The sequence below is a fragment of the Amblyomma mixtum genome, chromosome 7 (assembly GCF_055824585.1).
Source record: "Amblyomma mixtum isolate Tamu chromosome 7, ASM5582458v1, whole genome shotgun sequence".
NCBI lineage: Eukaryota > Metazoa > Arthropoda > Arachnida > Ixodida > Ixodidae > Amblyomma > Amblyomma mixtum.
In genome coordinates, this window is record NC_143018.1 from 15,175,045 (window position 1) to 15,190,656 (window position 15,612).

The 15,612-nt window shown below is 46.3% G+C and overlaps 1 protein-coding gene across 3 annotated transcripts in view; it reads right to left on the reverse strand.

Annotated features, from left to right (window-relative positions):
* Window positions 1-1,044: 1,044 nt before the first annotated feature.
* Window positions 1,045-15,612, reverse strand: part of LOC149335095 (uncharacterized) — a 49,273-nt gene continuing 34,705 nt past the window's right edge. For 2 of the 3 annotated variants that reach the window (XM_089551780.1, XM_089551779.1), the window contains exons 2-4: window positions 12,407-12,515; window positions 9,418-9,734; window positions 1,045-8,529 (exon numbers count right to left, since the gene is read on the reverse strand). In XM_089551780.1, coding sequence (XP_089407906.1) covers window positions 7,527-8,529; window positions 9,418-9,734; window positions 12,407-12,472 — 1,386 coding nt within the window. In that variant the 5' untranslated portion in view covers window positions 12,473-12,515 and the 3' untranslated portion in view covers window positions 1,045-7,526. Of the gene's footprint in view, window positions 8,530-9,417; window positions 9,748-12,406; window positions 12,516-15,612 lie in introns of those variants that run through there. The other variant, XM_089551781.1, reaches the window with a different exon arrangement.

Sequence of the window (15,612 nt, forward strand, 5' to 3'; positions counted from 1 at the left end):
TCGGAGAGAAAGCAGGGTTTAGATGTCGCTACTATTCAGGGGTTTTAATCGCCTGCGCTCGCTTTCCAGTCGGCGCTTTCCGAGACAGCGCAGCGCTTTGCGTCACGGGTGTAAATAAACCTCAAAGTTTATTTACTTATTAGCGGGAACGATGAATTGCACTGACCGAAACACAAAGAATGACAAAGAAAACGATCGCACTCGTAGCTTTTACGTCCTTAACACAACATATCTGTGGGTGTTTATGTAACTTCACACGACACTTCTCCATCGTGATTCTTTAAGCAAATACTAAACTGAAGCTTTTCTCCTGAGCATACAGGACGTATTTTTTCTTTCTTTCTTAATGTTCGCTGTACCAGGAAAAGACTTTCCGGAGTTTCAGACGTTATCGTCTTCTTTTATTCGTAGTTGTGCTTCTGTCGTAGCAGAACTCTCCATCGCGTCAGCACTCTAGGATAACGCGATGAGATTCTGAGTAAAAAAAAAAAAAAACTCTTCTATTATGCTTCCTCAGTAATACGCATCACAAGCGATGTTGTTGTTGCTTTAGTAGTTTGTGAATAAGCGAAGAGACTCCACCTGCACTTGCTATGTCGTGTGACCGTTGCGTCATGTTCAATTGAACTCCGTCCTTCTCGCTTAGTGTGCTTCGCCATCACCATCACTCACGCCTGAAGTGCCGCACTAAAAGCTTCACTATAAAACACCAAAAAGCTTTATCACTCTTACCTTTTCATGTCTGACATTGTGCCATTGTAGCCATATCATCCATACCCGTGTGTGTGGTTTCTGTGGCTGTTGGCTTCTGTCATATTTATAACGAGCCCCTCATTCCCATACCCGTGTTGTGTGGATCGACCTTTGTTTGGAGCTTTCATAAGGAGGGTAAAGCGGCGAAGCCTTCTCAGATGCTTTCTTGACTGGGACAACAGCTGGAAGGCGAGTAGCTCTGCGCACACGCAACAGTGTTGTGCAATAGATGTCCAATCCCAAGCGATGTGCAAGAAAGAGAGAACTGTTCAGAAGGAAAGACAATCGGTGTAACGCAAAAACATCGGACATGTATTTCTGCACTCAGAATCTTACATGGTGCGACGGATTCGGTTGATGAAGCGTAAAAGGCTGTTACCGAATACACGAATAACAGTATGTGCGTTGACAACAATGCGGTGGGTGCAGGATAAAAAAAATGAACACTTGTGCTTTATGATTGATAAGTGGTTGTTTGACATAGTGTGGGTAGTGAGGATGTCCTGATGACACAAAGTCTTTGTATCAATTCTTCTGACCAAATGATATGCGTCATGCGAGATTTTCATAACGTCGAACTTTTTATGAACTCATTGCATACGCGTGATCAAAGTGGGCGAATGTCGTAAGCCTGTGCCCCACGAGAGACAATAAAGATTATTGAGCCGTCTCACCAACGTGTAATTCCTAGAGATTATATTTGCACTTTGTCGCAACATATCGCCGCCCACGTATGAAACCAATGTTTCGACGCTTACCCAAACTGGTCGTGGACGCGACTGGTTCGGAATTATGTTTAAACGCACGCTGTAGTTTCTATTTTTGCTTCTCCAGCCGTCTTTTGCAAATTAAGACTGACATGACCAATTCCTTTTTGAACGTCCACCAAATTTAAAGTCATTCCCGGTTGCACATGCATGCTGCTGGTTGTCATGGCCTCGTCTTAATTTGCTATCAGAATTTGTTAACGGCTTTCAGAATTACACTTTTCTGCCCTATAATAAACTGGTTCGAACGCCAAAATTCACTTGGCCATACAACAAACCAATGTTTTTCTTTTTAAGGTACCCAGAGTTTCTGCTTTAAAAAAGTACCAATACTCTTCAGTAAAATTAGCTTTTGGGGAAGTTTTGTGGAGAGCCAGTCTTTGGAATTGCCTGTCATATGTCACTTTGCTTCATTTTCATTTTTGCCACTTTGTGAGGCTATGGTTATCAGGGATAGTCAATCACCTGTTGTGCTTGTTAAACCACGCGGAAACCTCGGCACCTAATTATCTCGTCTTACGATTGTTATAGTGCTCAGCCAGGGGCTGCGAAATCTAAGACTCAGCGAAGAGTAGGCGAATTGAAAACGACGTCATTCAAGGCTGCTCATAGCTTCGGCTCGTGACAGTCAGCATAATGCAATGGGACGTCGTCTTAAATTCTGTTGTCTTGCATGCCATTTTGTATGCCATGGTGGCCGTGACACTTTGTTCTCTGTAACATCGTACCTCCATCAACATTGCGAACCAAATCGTCCAAAAATATGAATCTCACAACATCGTCTAACTGTCATATGGTACTCTGTTTTGTCAATTTTCACAACGAGACGCTTGTTTTTTCCGAACAGTGAAAGAAGGATGACCACTATGTTAATTCGACACAACCTACTTCAAATCGTGCACCTTCGCAGCGTTTTAAAACGCATCTGAGCTAAAAACATCATCACGATTTTCGTGTCATTTCTCTAGAGATCACAGCAGGTTCTAAAACATGTGAGGGTGTAGAACACTTGGTGGAGGGCATGTACTTGTGAGGAAGGCAAGAGCGCTTTGCGCAAGTGTATTGCTACGGGTTGAGGCTGTGCGCTGAAAACACGTGTAATATCACCATCAGAAAGGCTGGCAAATAGTTATGTCGGAGTTCTTCTGGATTACGTGACATAAGGGAAAAATACGAACAACTCTATGTGCTGTGAGGCAAAAAGTTCTTGCTGTGAGGAAAGGCGACTAGAACGCGTTAATCACATGCCACTTCCGCTACGTCACTTCCGACCTAACCACCATTACCAGGCTCAACAAGTAGCGAACCAACATACAAGGACCGAAGCATAAAGCACACTGTATGGTTGGGTCACTTGTTCAAAGTCACACACACATAGTCGGGAGTTACCGCATCTTTCAGTACGTTGCTATTATACATGAATATTCGATTTTTCTAGACATTCGGCACATTATTAATTGTCTCAAGCAGCTTGCACACATAGAAGATGTTTCGCGTAGTTTTCTTTGAAATATCACGTTTAGTTTGCGTACAACACCTCAGCTTTCTTTCCTGTCAAAATGCTTCGTCTTTACTACCGATCAATCTGCCTTACCAATCGTCGTGCAGCAGTAGTAATTAGACGGCTTGCTGCATGGAAAGTTGGGTTGCTATCTGTTTTACAGAGAACACTGAGGACGAAAAACACCGATATGACAAACATTAATTTGGGGTTGTCATGAGAGGAAGAACATTTACCAAAAAGTCGCTTTCGAACTAAGATGCAAACTCTGTTCAAGAGTAGATGTGGTAACACTGCGAGAATTCATAAACATATGGATCGTTGTGGGAGATACCTGTGTTCCTGCCTTATTGCAGTATAATTCGGAAACAACAAGGAAAACAAAATATGCTGGTAGTGTACATGAAAGAAGGGAAAATACTGAGGGTGATACATTGTTTCTGGCGTTGTAAAGTAAATTTACTGTAATAGATATCTGGCAAAAATTACTCATAGGGTTTTAGGTTTCTGTTCATTCTTAACCAATTTCTCTTCTATATTAATGTAAATTCTGTAAACCAAAGCGAAACCTCTCCGACTGAGTCGCATTTTTACCGTCGCGCTGGCACTGAGCATTGGCAGCTGAGGGTTTCACAAGAGGTTTACACTGTGTCGACTTAGGAAGTGTGCTTGCCTGACTTAAACTGAGGCATGGCATGAGGAGTGTACGCAAGGCTGTGCATTTTGCAATTTCTCTCCACTCAGCTTCTACAGAGCTTCCAGGCATTCATCAATAACGAAAGATCGATAGGCACATTGAGTGGAATACTTATTAGTGGATGTGACAAGAAGTGCTGTATGTTTCGACATGATATAAGGCCTGTGTAGCACCTATTGTACTATACAGACGCCATGACACCTCTATAACTTACAAGATGGATATGATCAGTAGGTGTATGAAAGTAAGTTGTGCTTTAATTTAGATAACGAAAGTATCTGAACATGACCTGTGAATTATTTGTACAATTCTTTGTTTGAAAGACAGCACCCTTACTTGCCCCTACATACTGCAAACTGGATACCCTGTAGCTTAACTGAAGTACCCCAAAAGCCTCCTCATACAGAGGAAAAAAAATGTTTTAACCCCCCCAATTGAACAAAATTCCGAGTATCGGAAAATGTTGTGGCACCGTGAAATATTTGTTACAACGCTTAACTGAGTTCATAGCAGTAACCAACGAATACATGTGGGAGATCTCGCCAGTCATATAGCACATTTTATATAAAGGAACTTTGAGCATTCTAACCCTAAATGAAGGGCATGGGATGAGCCTTCAGGATGGTACAGTGTTAGATGTGCGAAGATTGTAAGTTAAACTCTGGATTAAAAATATCGCAGACACTTTGCTAAGTTGTGTTTCTGCAGCTACTTAAAAGATGTGAACAGATCACAAGGTACGAATCTGCGACGTTTCTTATCGAGCTTATACTGTACCTGACCTTTCAGATTCTCTTGGTCTGGTCTAGATTAATCAGTGAATCCATATCACTCAGTTCAATTTTTCAAATAAGTATTCCTGCAATACGACTACCTAAATGGCTTTCATGACATTAAGATTCTAACTTTATTTTGTGCTAGTTTGTATGCTGTAACTTATAGTTTGAAAGAAAGTGTTTTATTTCGATTATTGCATTCGTTGATGCATGGCAGTCCAAATATGTTAAGTTCTTGGAATATGAATATTCTCGATATGCTGCCACTGCATTCGAAATTAATTATTTTTCATAAGGTTAAGCTTGTCATTACGAAAAGCTTTTAAAGACCTAGCGTTCTTATCCAAATACTACTCATAAAAAAGCTTTGTGGCCTCTCCAAACACATCACTAAAGCAGGAGTTGGCTTTCTGTTTCAGCGAAATAAACTGTGGCTAGGAATAAATTTCACGGTCTACAGTGTATTTTCATAGGTTGAAGAACCCGAATACCTCGCCAGATTCAAATATAATGCTGTGCCAAATAAAATAACTCATTCGCTGTTTGTGGTGCTATTATGGGAACTACGGTAATAAAATTTTTTTTTGGAGGTACGATACATGTTAAAACAATCGAGGCGAGCGTTCCAAAATGCTCAAAACTTATAAACGCGGCTATCAAAAACTGTGAGCACCAGCCCATAATGTGCGTATCTGATATTCGTGGACTGACAAGCTCGACGTCGCTGGAATGCATGAGTAGGATATAACACCCACACTCCAGACCAATATCAACGTTAACAGTACTGTGCATTGTCAGCGCCTCAATAAGCCATCATCTAAAACACGCCCTAGCTGGTATCATGCAAAACGAAAGACACTGTTTGATTGGTTTGATTGAAAGATAGGGAAACCTGCGGACCCTGAGTGGGCGCCTCTGGTCTCAGTAACGAACCGACCGCTTTGGGAACAGGAGCACCGGCAATCACTTCCGACGTTCGCACAGTGGCAAAGTCGAAAGTGTCCGTAAAGGGGGCAAAGTACATCGACACTGTCCAACACGCACCTCACTTTCCTCGCGTTTCAGTTCACGGTGGTGGCGCTGTCGTCGTCGCCAGGGGTACGGCTCCCCTCTCAAGTCTGACGCGTTGGTTTCCAAGGGCAGCACGCTATCACCACCACACAAACTTGGCACTGCGGTCCAGTCGGCAGAAATGCGCTGCAGACGCTTTGCTATTTGCTCATATGGTGCGTTTAAGACACGAATGTCTGGGATACACAGTATGACGTCCCTTTTCACTACACATGCGTCCATTCGCACCATACGTTTCTCGATAAAACAAACTGACATTCTAAGAGGCAGAGCTGACGCCAGCTGATCGAAGGACAAAATTGGCAAAGCTGCTTGCATTGTACGTGTTTGGCACCCGTATACACTGGCAGATCGCGTTACCAGGCTGTACAGAGGCGCAGGCTGCGGTTTAAAGCGAAAACCGTTTTAGATACAAACACCCCGAAGGTTAAGCACCCCGCTTTACTGGTGTTTGGTACGTTCCAATACTACGGGCCAATACACAGGTAGTTACTACCCATTGGTGTGTGGAGAATGAGGAGCAGGAGGAGGAAAGGAAAGACGCAGCAGCAGAGTTCCTCACTCTGGGTTGACATCTGAACCGTGCCGTAGGGAAGAGGTGAAAGGGGGCAAACGCTCAGAGCATATAGGCTTGCGGGCTTAACTGTACAGGCAGCTGAAATATGAAAGGGAACACGGAAGTGCATGGCCTCTGCGCTTCGCGAAGTACTGCCGCCGAGACTCGGCGCGAATCGGCAGCAAAGGCACATGCGTATCAAGCACGGCTGGCTGCTCTTTCCGCGCATGCGCCTGGTGCTGTCCATTCGCGCCAAGTTTCGAGGGAGCGCTTCGCGACACGCGGAGACCACGCGTCCCTGTGTTATTTTTCAGATTGGCGCTACCTGTAGCTTGTAAATGCCCTTCCAATGAGTCCATCCACGCAAGAAAAATTGGTTCAACATCTCTGTGCATCCGCTTATAAAGTTCGACGGATACCAGTATTATTGCAAACAGGGGATTCGCAATTCAACCGAAACATCCCGTTCCAAGTCATTTTTTTTCACTACCGACGTTCTCATTATAATTTTTCTCCGTTTCTTCCACAGTGCTAATCACTAGAGTATCAGCGGTACCGCTGCAGAGGTAATGCAGGGATTTTCTTTTTCACTGCAGTCACACACACATGCGAGCAGCTCCACGAATTTTGAACATGACTATAGCTGAAACGTGCTCTGCTTTTGCAGTGCTGCACGTTCTTACTGAGACAAGCTAAAGCAGAAATTGACCGCTTGTATGCTCTCTAATCCAGAGCAGAGATCGTGCTGAATGACTTTACATTATTTTTGCAGGGAAAAGTGGTACTGTTATTATAATGGCGTCTCAAGAGCTTCAGATCTCAATGTCAGTAATTTAGCGCTCATGATTTAGTTAAGACATGACAATCAGAGCTGACCACGACGACTTGGAACACATTTATGATGAATCAGTGATGACGCTCAAGAGAGAAATCGCAATAGTTCAATTGAAGATGCTGTCGGCGAGCCTCTTCAGAGCACTAGCACCAGTATTACGATTTCGCTAATTGGTTATCTGATCAGTCAGCAACCTCGTCTTGTTCGTTAAACATTTTTAATAGGTTTGTGCTTGTTTTTGGAAATTTAAAAAGGACTGACCACACCTATCATGCCAGATTACGAATTGCTAATATAAGCACAGCTCTTGTAAAGCGTTCGAAGCAAGAATGACGGCATCGCTTCCTTGTCTTTAGCCCCCTCACAGTTTCGGGCAGAGTCGGCATTGCGGTATCAACACTGCAGGGTAAATTAAGCGAGAAATACGCTAGAAACCACAGTTGTCGAATAAAAATTGCAGGATGACGTCTCCGCTCTCGATCAGAAAGCAAGCAAGCGGCGAACAGTTCATGAAATCTTTCGTGCCTGCGCCCCCCACCACCGCGACAGAGTGTGCGGGCAATCGGCAATTCAGCAATCGGCGTGGTGAGAGTCAAGCGCCTTCTGCCTCATGAACGGGTGCCGCTTCATAGTCGCCGACTTGGTCGCCGTCAGGACGGAACTTCTCGCCACGTCGCTCTGGCTTTGGCGGGGGCTCGTCGAAGCACTCGTCGACGTTCGACGCAGCGAATGTGCGTCCGACTTCCGCGGCGTGGACGTTCGAGACTTCCTAGGCGACGTGTCCGACTCGGTGGAACAGTAGCTGTCACCGGATTCCACCTCACCCCTGGACAGTTTCCTGCTCGAAGCACCCGATGACCTGCGGCCTTTCCTACTTCCTCCGGCGACTGTGGCGCCCCCGCCGGTGGCCACAGTAGCGGCAGTAGGGGAGACGTCGCGCTGGTGCTTCTTCGTCTTGACCTTGAGCGTGACCGAGCCTTCGGGAAGGTAGACGTCCATGGCCATCGAGCCGTGCGAGGACGTGGACTGAGCCGGATGGCTGTCCCCGAGAGCTGTGGGCGCTTCCAGCACCGGAGGCGAGGCGCAGTCCACGGACACGACTTTTCGGTAGTCGTGCGGAGACACGTTGAACGGCCGAGGCCTCAGGAGCTGCGGATTAGCCGGCGGCTTGAGGAAACACTCGCGCTCGGCCTCCTCTCGTTTTCTGAGCGGCGAAGTCGGCGTGGCCGCTTCGCGGAATGTGGGCGAGCCTCCCGCCACACCGAGCCCGACGACGTTCGGGTCCGATTGGCACCGGTGCAGCCTGTCTCGCGGGCTGCCCGTGGCGGACCCTTCAGCTCCGGCGCCTCCGCCCGACGTCGCGGCCCCTGCAACGCCGGGGCCGGGCAGCCGTCCCGACTCGAAGCTGCTCTGCAGGTTCTTGCTGAAGCTGATGAGTGCGCTGGTGACGGCAGACCGGTCCGCCTCCGTCACGGTCGAGTTGTGGCGGGTGCCAGGCAGAAAGCGCTCCCAGGAGACGTCGCTCACGCTGGTTCCCTGGCAGCTGATCTCGGGTCGCGGGGCCACGTACGACCTGCGCCAAGCGGTCGGAGCACGATACGTATCAGGGGAGAGAAAAGGCCTGCGTGACCATAGAAAAGCCATCCGGCACTGACTACAGAAGTGCCGACCCACCTCTATCACTCAGCCTTCCTGATAGAACTATGTTTGGCCCTAATTACATCTGCTCAAAAGCTTTTGAATCTCCTCAGCATCGTAATCTTTGTAAGGGTGGGGTCATTGTACGGATGTGTGAAAGCTTGCGTCGTGGCAAAATGTAAAGAGCCCGTCATCACCGCTGGCGGCATGACTTCCGTGCTCCAACCATTAGACGTCAGGCTCAAGCAGCCGTCCAAGGCACGAACGAAGCAGCTGTACGGTAAATGCATCGCCAGAGAAGTTTGCGTGCTTACACCGACAGATGTGTTCGAAGGCCAGACACCGCCTTGCTGTCATTCCTGTCTGACATGATGTGCAAGTACTTCAGTAAACGCGCAGTTATTAACAGCCTGGATGGAGCAGACATATTTTACAGCAGATGTCTTGGAACACATCAGTGATAGTGATATTTTAATGCGATGAGTCGAGCGTTACAGCCAACTTCTAGAAAAAAAGAAACTTTAGACGCAAAACGATCACTGTCTGTGCAGTTATGAAAGTGCTTAGTCGTACTTCCTTCAGGGTGGGTTTTACGCGGCGATAATTTTTTCCCTATCGTGGATGTCGAAATTGGAGGTGCTGGTTATATGAAGGGATGGGTTATAAGAGCGAAAATACGGTAACTCTATATTTATTACTGGATCTCTTGTTTCAGTACAATTATTGGGCAGCGCAGTTCCCTTCGGAAGCAGCGGGATGCATCAGCCCGCGCCCGTGACAATGTCCGCCCAGAGGGAGTACGCCGCCCAGAGGGAGTACGCACCTGCTCCTCTTGAACCAGGCAGAGACGAGCTTGGCGGACGAGGACGAAGTGTCGCGCGCCTCGAACGTCATGACGCAGGTGGCGACGATGATGAAGCCTCCGAGACCCATGACCAGGGGCCCCAGGTAGGTGAGGCTGTCCAGGTGCCGGTCACGATGCTCGTTCTTGACCCGCACCGTGCTGTTGCCTCGTCGCTCTTCGACGGTGGACAGGTGGTCCGAGTAGAAGCCCACGGTGGCCATCGAGGCACCGATCACGATGAGCACAAGGCCCGTGGTCATAGCCTTGCATGCCGCCCACAGGCACTGGTCGCTCACCTGCACACAACGCCTGCACTCTTCAAAAGCGCCCTCTCGGGATGTCCTCGCTAGGGTTTTGGTCATGGCGTCGACAAATCTGCGTTCTGGGAAGACCTCGTTATGCGTTTAGCCGGTGGACGCCGACATGACTCTGGTCATGGACCTACGATATTTACCGCTATAGTGTACCCCTTTTGAATGACACAGCAAAAAATTTCTTCACTGGCAGGGGTACGGTAAATGGGTAGCTGAAACAATACGTGGCTGCTACGGAATGGGTGAACGGGAAGTCGGGACTGCGTTTTTAATGTTCTGTGGACCGCCATACAGAGGTTATGAGGGCGATGAGGTGCTTTACATCGGTGAATTTAAAGCCCCCCCATGCGTTTGTTCCAGGTTCAGTGCATCAAAAGTAAAATGCTGGCGTAGATTATACTCACAGGATAAACATTTATCGGTTCACAGCAAGCTGAATACAGTGTCTTCCTCGACGTCCCCATTTCTCACTGTAAGGACCCGGAATAACAAGCCTCCTGATAATCAGGCTAAACAACTAGTCTTAGTCTAAGAGAACTTCTTGCTGGGCTAGTTGGCGATTCATTGTCAAACATAAAGGCGCCAAAAACCACACACACACACAAGACAAGAAAACGGGACAGAGCGCCTGTTGCAGAAGACGGGACAGAGCGCCTGATACAGAGCAATGTATCAGGCGGAAAAAAAGTTTTTAGAGCGTTCGTTATCTCATTGATATGTAGTTTTGCTCCTTGCGCACGCGCTGGCTAAGTGTATATATGTATCTGGGTAAAAAGGCGCTCTGTCCCGTTTTCTTGTCTTGTGTGTGTGTGTGTGTGGTTTTTGGCGCCTTTAGTTTGACAACTAGTCTTAGTGAAGGAGTCTGCATTTGTAAGAGAAAACTGGGTGAGGAATCTTCCCCTTAGAAAATGAAGTCATCTTCGATGTCACGATATGTTGTAATAAAAAACTCGCGTCACCCGCCAACTAACGAGACGCCATCTGGTATGACTGTTTGACGTGTGGTCTATTTCTGTCTCTGTATAATGCGGTCTTTAGCTTGGTGAGTTCAGAGGACGGGGTGTGGAGGTGGGAGAAAAGAGGAGTGGATGGTGTGTGGTAATTGTTGCTGCATTTTGACACTGGGGTAAGCAATAAGAGGAAGCTTTTCAACATTTTCAAGAAATATGAGCCGGGCCTTTTGCGTTTTTCCGACAAGAGCCACCCACCTGAGCACAGTAATACCGCCTGCAACATGACGCAATGCAGCTCCTTCAGGAAAATTTCCCTGCTGGCCCGAATAGGGGAGTCCTGACCACCACCACTTACATTCCATTGAAGCCTTCTGGAGGACAAATACATTTTTTCTTGTTTACAATTTTGATTATTTAAGGAAAGCACGCATTTCTGTTCCGTAGTAATGTGCTGCTCTGAGCAGCGTGGTAACTAAAATCATTAGATATTAAGCGAATGTTTCTCTGCTTGGAAGCAGCAACAGTCTTTCGTACAACGAAAGAAACTTTAAGAATAATTATTTTTATTCTATACCGTACTGTGAAATATCTAAAATAAGCTAAGAAAGCATGCGCATGTGTCCAGTCCTATGCCACAAGTAAACGAAATTTCACTGATGCTTAAAAATTTTGCAAAAGGGTGAATATGCAAAAAACGATATCTCTGAACTCACCGTTGTTTCGTTTCGCAAAATGACTGCTCACAATTCATTTATTTCAAAGCTAATCTACCGCGCAGCATGTGGACTGCTTTCATCAAATACAAAACCCCAATTCGTTTTGGTAATTGCCTTCATTAGAGCCAATATGGCGATCTATGTGCTATCGAAACGAGTTTAAACACAAGAAATATGACTGAACTAAACTGTTCTTTTTTTTTTCACTTCACCACTGAATATACCTTTTATGTTTTCAAATAAGAATTCTTGAATCCACATTGGTACCTTAGTCTCTCTGAATCGATGCATTCCTTTCAACAACACAGTTTGGTCGGGGGTTGAGAAACTAGAAATGCTACTTTATTTAATTTCTTCAGAAAAAAGAAGGCAGCCTGACGGATTGCTCTCACAGGAGATATTGCTATTACCACATTTTAGAAGTACTTCCGGTGCGGAAATCCTTGGGCATTTGCCTCATTTGACTGGTCTAATTAGGATCTTCTTGATCTTTTTGGGAACAAGTCATTATCTAGCTTAGTCTTTTCTTTTTTGTGAGCCTCAGATCCAAATCAATCGGAGACATTTGGCCCTCATAGAACCATATTCTGTAGGTCATTCGTTAACATTTTGTTTTCTCTATTTAGACAGGTAAGCCTGTCGCAACGACTGTTTGTAGCAAGGCTACAGTACAACCTTTTTCATGCTGTTATGGGTTTCCAAGCCAAGTCGAATGGCCTGCCAGTGACTTAATTTCTTAATCTCTACCATGGTCTTTTCTCAAGGATTTTACAGGAAATGAACTCAAATTCCAAGTGAAAGCTGTACCTGATACAGGTTAGTTGCCGTTATCGCTTCGTGAGCATGACTAATAACACGTAGTAAGGAGGGTTTTTATTCAGTTATACCAGCTCGGGTACAAATTTATTTATACTGTACGCAGTCGCGACCCCAAAACATCACACACTCAGGCACAGCGATAGCAGAGCCACCGGACGGTGCCCACCTTTCCGCGACCAGCCGCCTCTCCCGCCCATAGGAAAGTCGGTTCCCGCTGTCGGACGTCGCTCATGCCGGGGTCGACCACGTCATGGCGCCGCTGCCAAGAGCAATCCCTGCACCAAAGGAGAGAGAGGGGCGGTGATTTTACTTGTGAAAAACTTGAAAAAAAAAATATATATGGCACGGTTCAGTGAGCGCGACAAGTCGAACCACCACCGCGGTGGCTCAGTGGTTGTGGTGCTCGGCTGCTGACCAGAAAGACGTGGGTTCGATCCCGGCCACGGTGATCGAATTTCGATGGAGGCGAAATTCTAGAAGCCCGTGCACTGTGCGATGTCAGTGCACGTTAAAGAACCACAAGTGGTCGGAATTTCCGGAGCCCTTCACTACGGCGTCCCTCATATCCCGAGTCGCTTTGAGACGTTAAACCTCCAAAAACCAAACTAAAGAAACCAGTCGAGCCTGCAGCATGATGCATGTAAGTGCTGTGCATTGCAAATTACATCATGTATTCCTCCCGAACCGAGTGAAATATGCGGTGTAGTTCGAAGTCGAAGTCTTGCTGAATATCTCTTGCCAGCGGTTCTCTCTATGCGGTGGGAGGGTACAATGGGCATAAAGAAGATTGCACTAGTATTCTGCGGTGTAATTATGGCAATAACAGAAAAAAAAACGAAATAAAGTATACCCTGTGAGATAACTAGTTTATTTTAGTCTCCTATTCGTCGCTACCGGTCTCCGTATATACACGAGGCAGCATGTCCCTATCTAGTTCAGTATTTGGTTACCACTTTGCTACCAATGTGCTTCTACTCTCAATGCACTTTTGTGCGTGTGTATTTTTGCTTTCCTTCAACCGAAAAATTGTGTGTACGCAGTTGTGTGTCTGTCCTTCAGAAGAATGGCCTGAGGGGCGAGTTGGTGCATGATGAAATGAACGGCGGCGCAACAAGGACACTTAACAAGAGAGGGGACACCACATGCGCACACTACCCAGTAGTGTGCGCATGTGGTGTCCCCTCTCTTGTTAAGTGTCCTTGTTGCGCCGCCGTTCATTTCTTTGTGTGTCTGTACCTGTGTCTCGCTTTGTCCCCGTTTACTTCGCCCAGTTTTATTATCCTGCAGAAATGAAATATCTATAGCTCACCAAGATGTCCTACTGTAGAATAATCCTAACCGTACGCCTAACCTTGCTGCTCGTCCTTAGTCTCGTCTTAAGCTGCGTAAAAAATTCGTACAGTGGCGAGCACACACGTGTTTCCAGTTATCAACCAGTAGAGTACAGGAGAGGGCAGAGAAGGAGAAGAGCGCATGCGCAGAACGAACCTGTGAAATAGGCGGATTTGGTGCCTTTCGGATCGGTTGAAAACCGATCATACGAACCGGCAATGCTGCCAAAAACTCCTTTATTTGAAGGCATTGTATTTTTCTCTCTTTTGGCGCGAAGCTCTTTTTTTTTTTTTCTCTCATCACATTTTTCAAGCCAGCAGAATCTGATCTTTCAAAATCGATGCTGCCGATCGGCTCAGTCTGCAGCGTGGAACTCATGGAAGAATGGCAAACGATTCGATTTCAGACCCGACCTGCAGAACTTGGAATTCTTATTGCTTCGTCGTTTTTTTTTTATGGCCTGGCAAGACGCGTGCACAGGATTCAGTCGGGAAGGATATGTTGCGATCCCTTGCTCGAAAGCATGGCTGATAACTTGGCGCCTGGCTCCTGCCGATAAGCATTTCTTGTATCCAAGGCTGTTTCAAAGCGAATACCTCTACGCTTGCAAACCGGCGCCTTCCTCTCTGCCAGCTGTTTCCCGCTTAACAAAATCTCCCAGCGGGTCGCATCGCTCGGTGTTGCCTGGTAGGCGTGAAATAATCGCTCCCCTTTGAACGCAGACATCGTTTTCGACTGCATATATCTGGCTCTTACTATGGTAGGGTATGACTTATGGTTGGTTTATGGTTTATGGTTTATGGGGTTTAACCTCCCAAAGCGACTCAGGCTATGAGAGACGCCGTAGTGGAGGGCTCCGGAAATTTCGTTCACCTGGGGTTCTTTAACGTGCACTGACATTGCACAGTACACGGGCCTCTAGAATTTCTCCTCCAAAGAAATTCCAGCCGCCGCGGCCGGGATCGAACCCGCGTCTTTCGGGTCAGCAGCCGAGCACCATAACCACTGAGCCACCGCGGCGGCCGGATACGACTTATGTTAGCAGTAAAGCTATGCCCACATTCACGGTTGTCACACACTGTTCCTCGTTTAGCAGACATTGAAGCTTTTATTGCCACTTAATCAAAAAGCTGATCCCAGGACGACTACAGGATATTATAAATGCGGGAATTTTGACGGCTATGACTTGTTTGATAGAATGAAACAGAAATGTGAACGCGGAGTAATAGGGAACCAAGGGGACCATGGGCCGTTCTTGCCAACTGCTGTCTTGTTTAACACGGCAGCGTTATAGCGTACGTTCGGAGGAAAGGTCGTCTGCGTTGTCACATTAGTCTAGGATAGGTCGCGAGGGTAGTGACGTCACACATTGAGGTGTGAAGTTAAAATGATTAAAACTCAAGGTTAAGAGTGACTACGAGGTCGGAGCGGGACCGAAATGTGATTAGGACATGTAAGGATTTAAAGTGAATTAATTATGCTGAAAACAAAAGTTGGGCCATTATTTAGGAATCGAACACACGACCTTTGGGTTTCGAGTCAGACACGCTTACCCTAGATTGTTTAGGCACGTTCGTTCGACTTTGTTAAAGAGAGAAATCGGGTGCCTTGTGATGTATCACGTGGTCTGCTAGGCCTACTGACGTATGCTAAACAGTGTATGTAATTAGAAAGAGATCATCATCATCATCATCATCAGCCTGACTACACCCACTGCAAGGCTAAGGCCTCTCTCATGTAAGTCCAATTATTTCATTTCATTTCATTGCACTTCATTTATTTCATTTACTGAAAGGACATGAGGGGGCGAGAGAAAAAAGCTGCCTTACGGGCAGCTTGACAAGCTCGCACCCCCTATTACATATGGACAAGGGCAGACGCAGTACATGCGCGAAACATTAGGAATTACATATTTTGTATAGCCATTAGAGTAATTAGATAACAATTATTATCAAAACACATGACAACTCTATAAATACTGTAATAACATGAAAATTTGACAAACCAGAGAGTGGCAATTTTCCATTGCCCTGTAAAAAA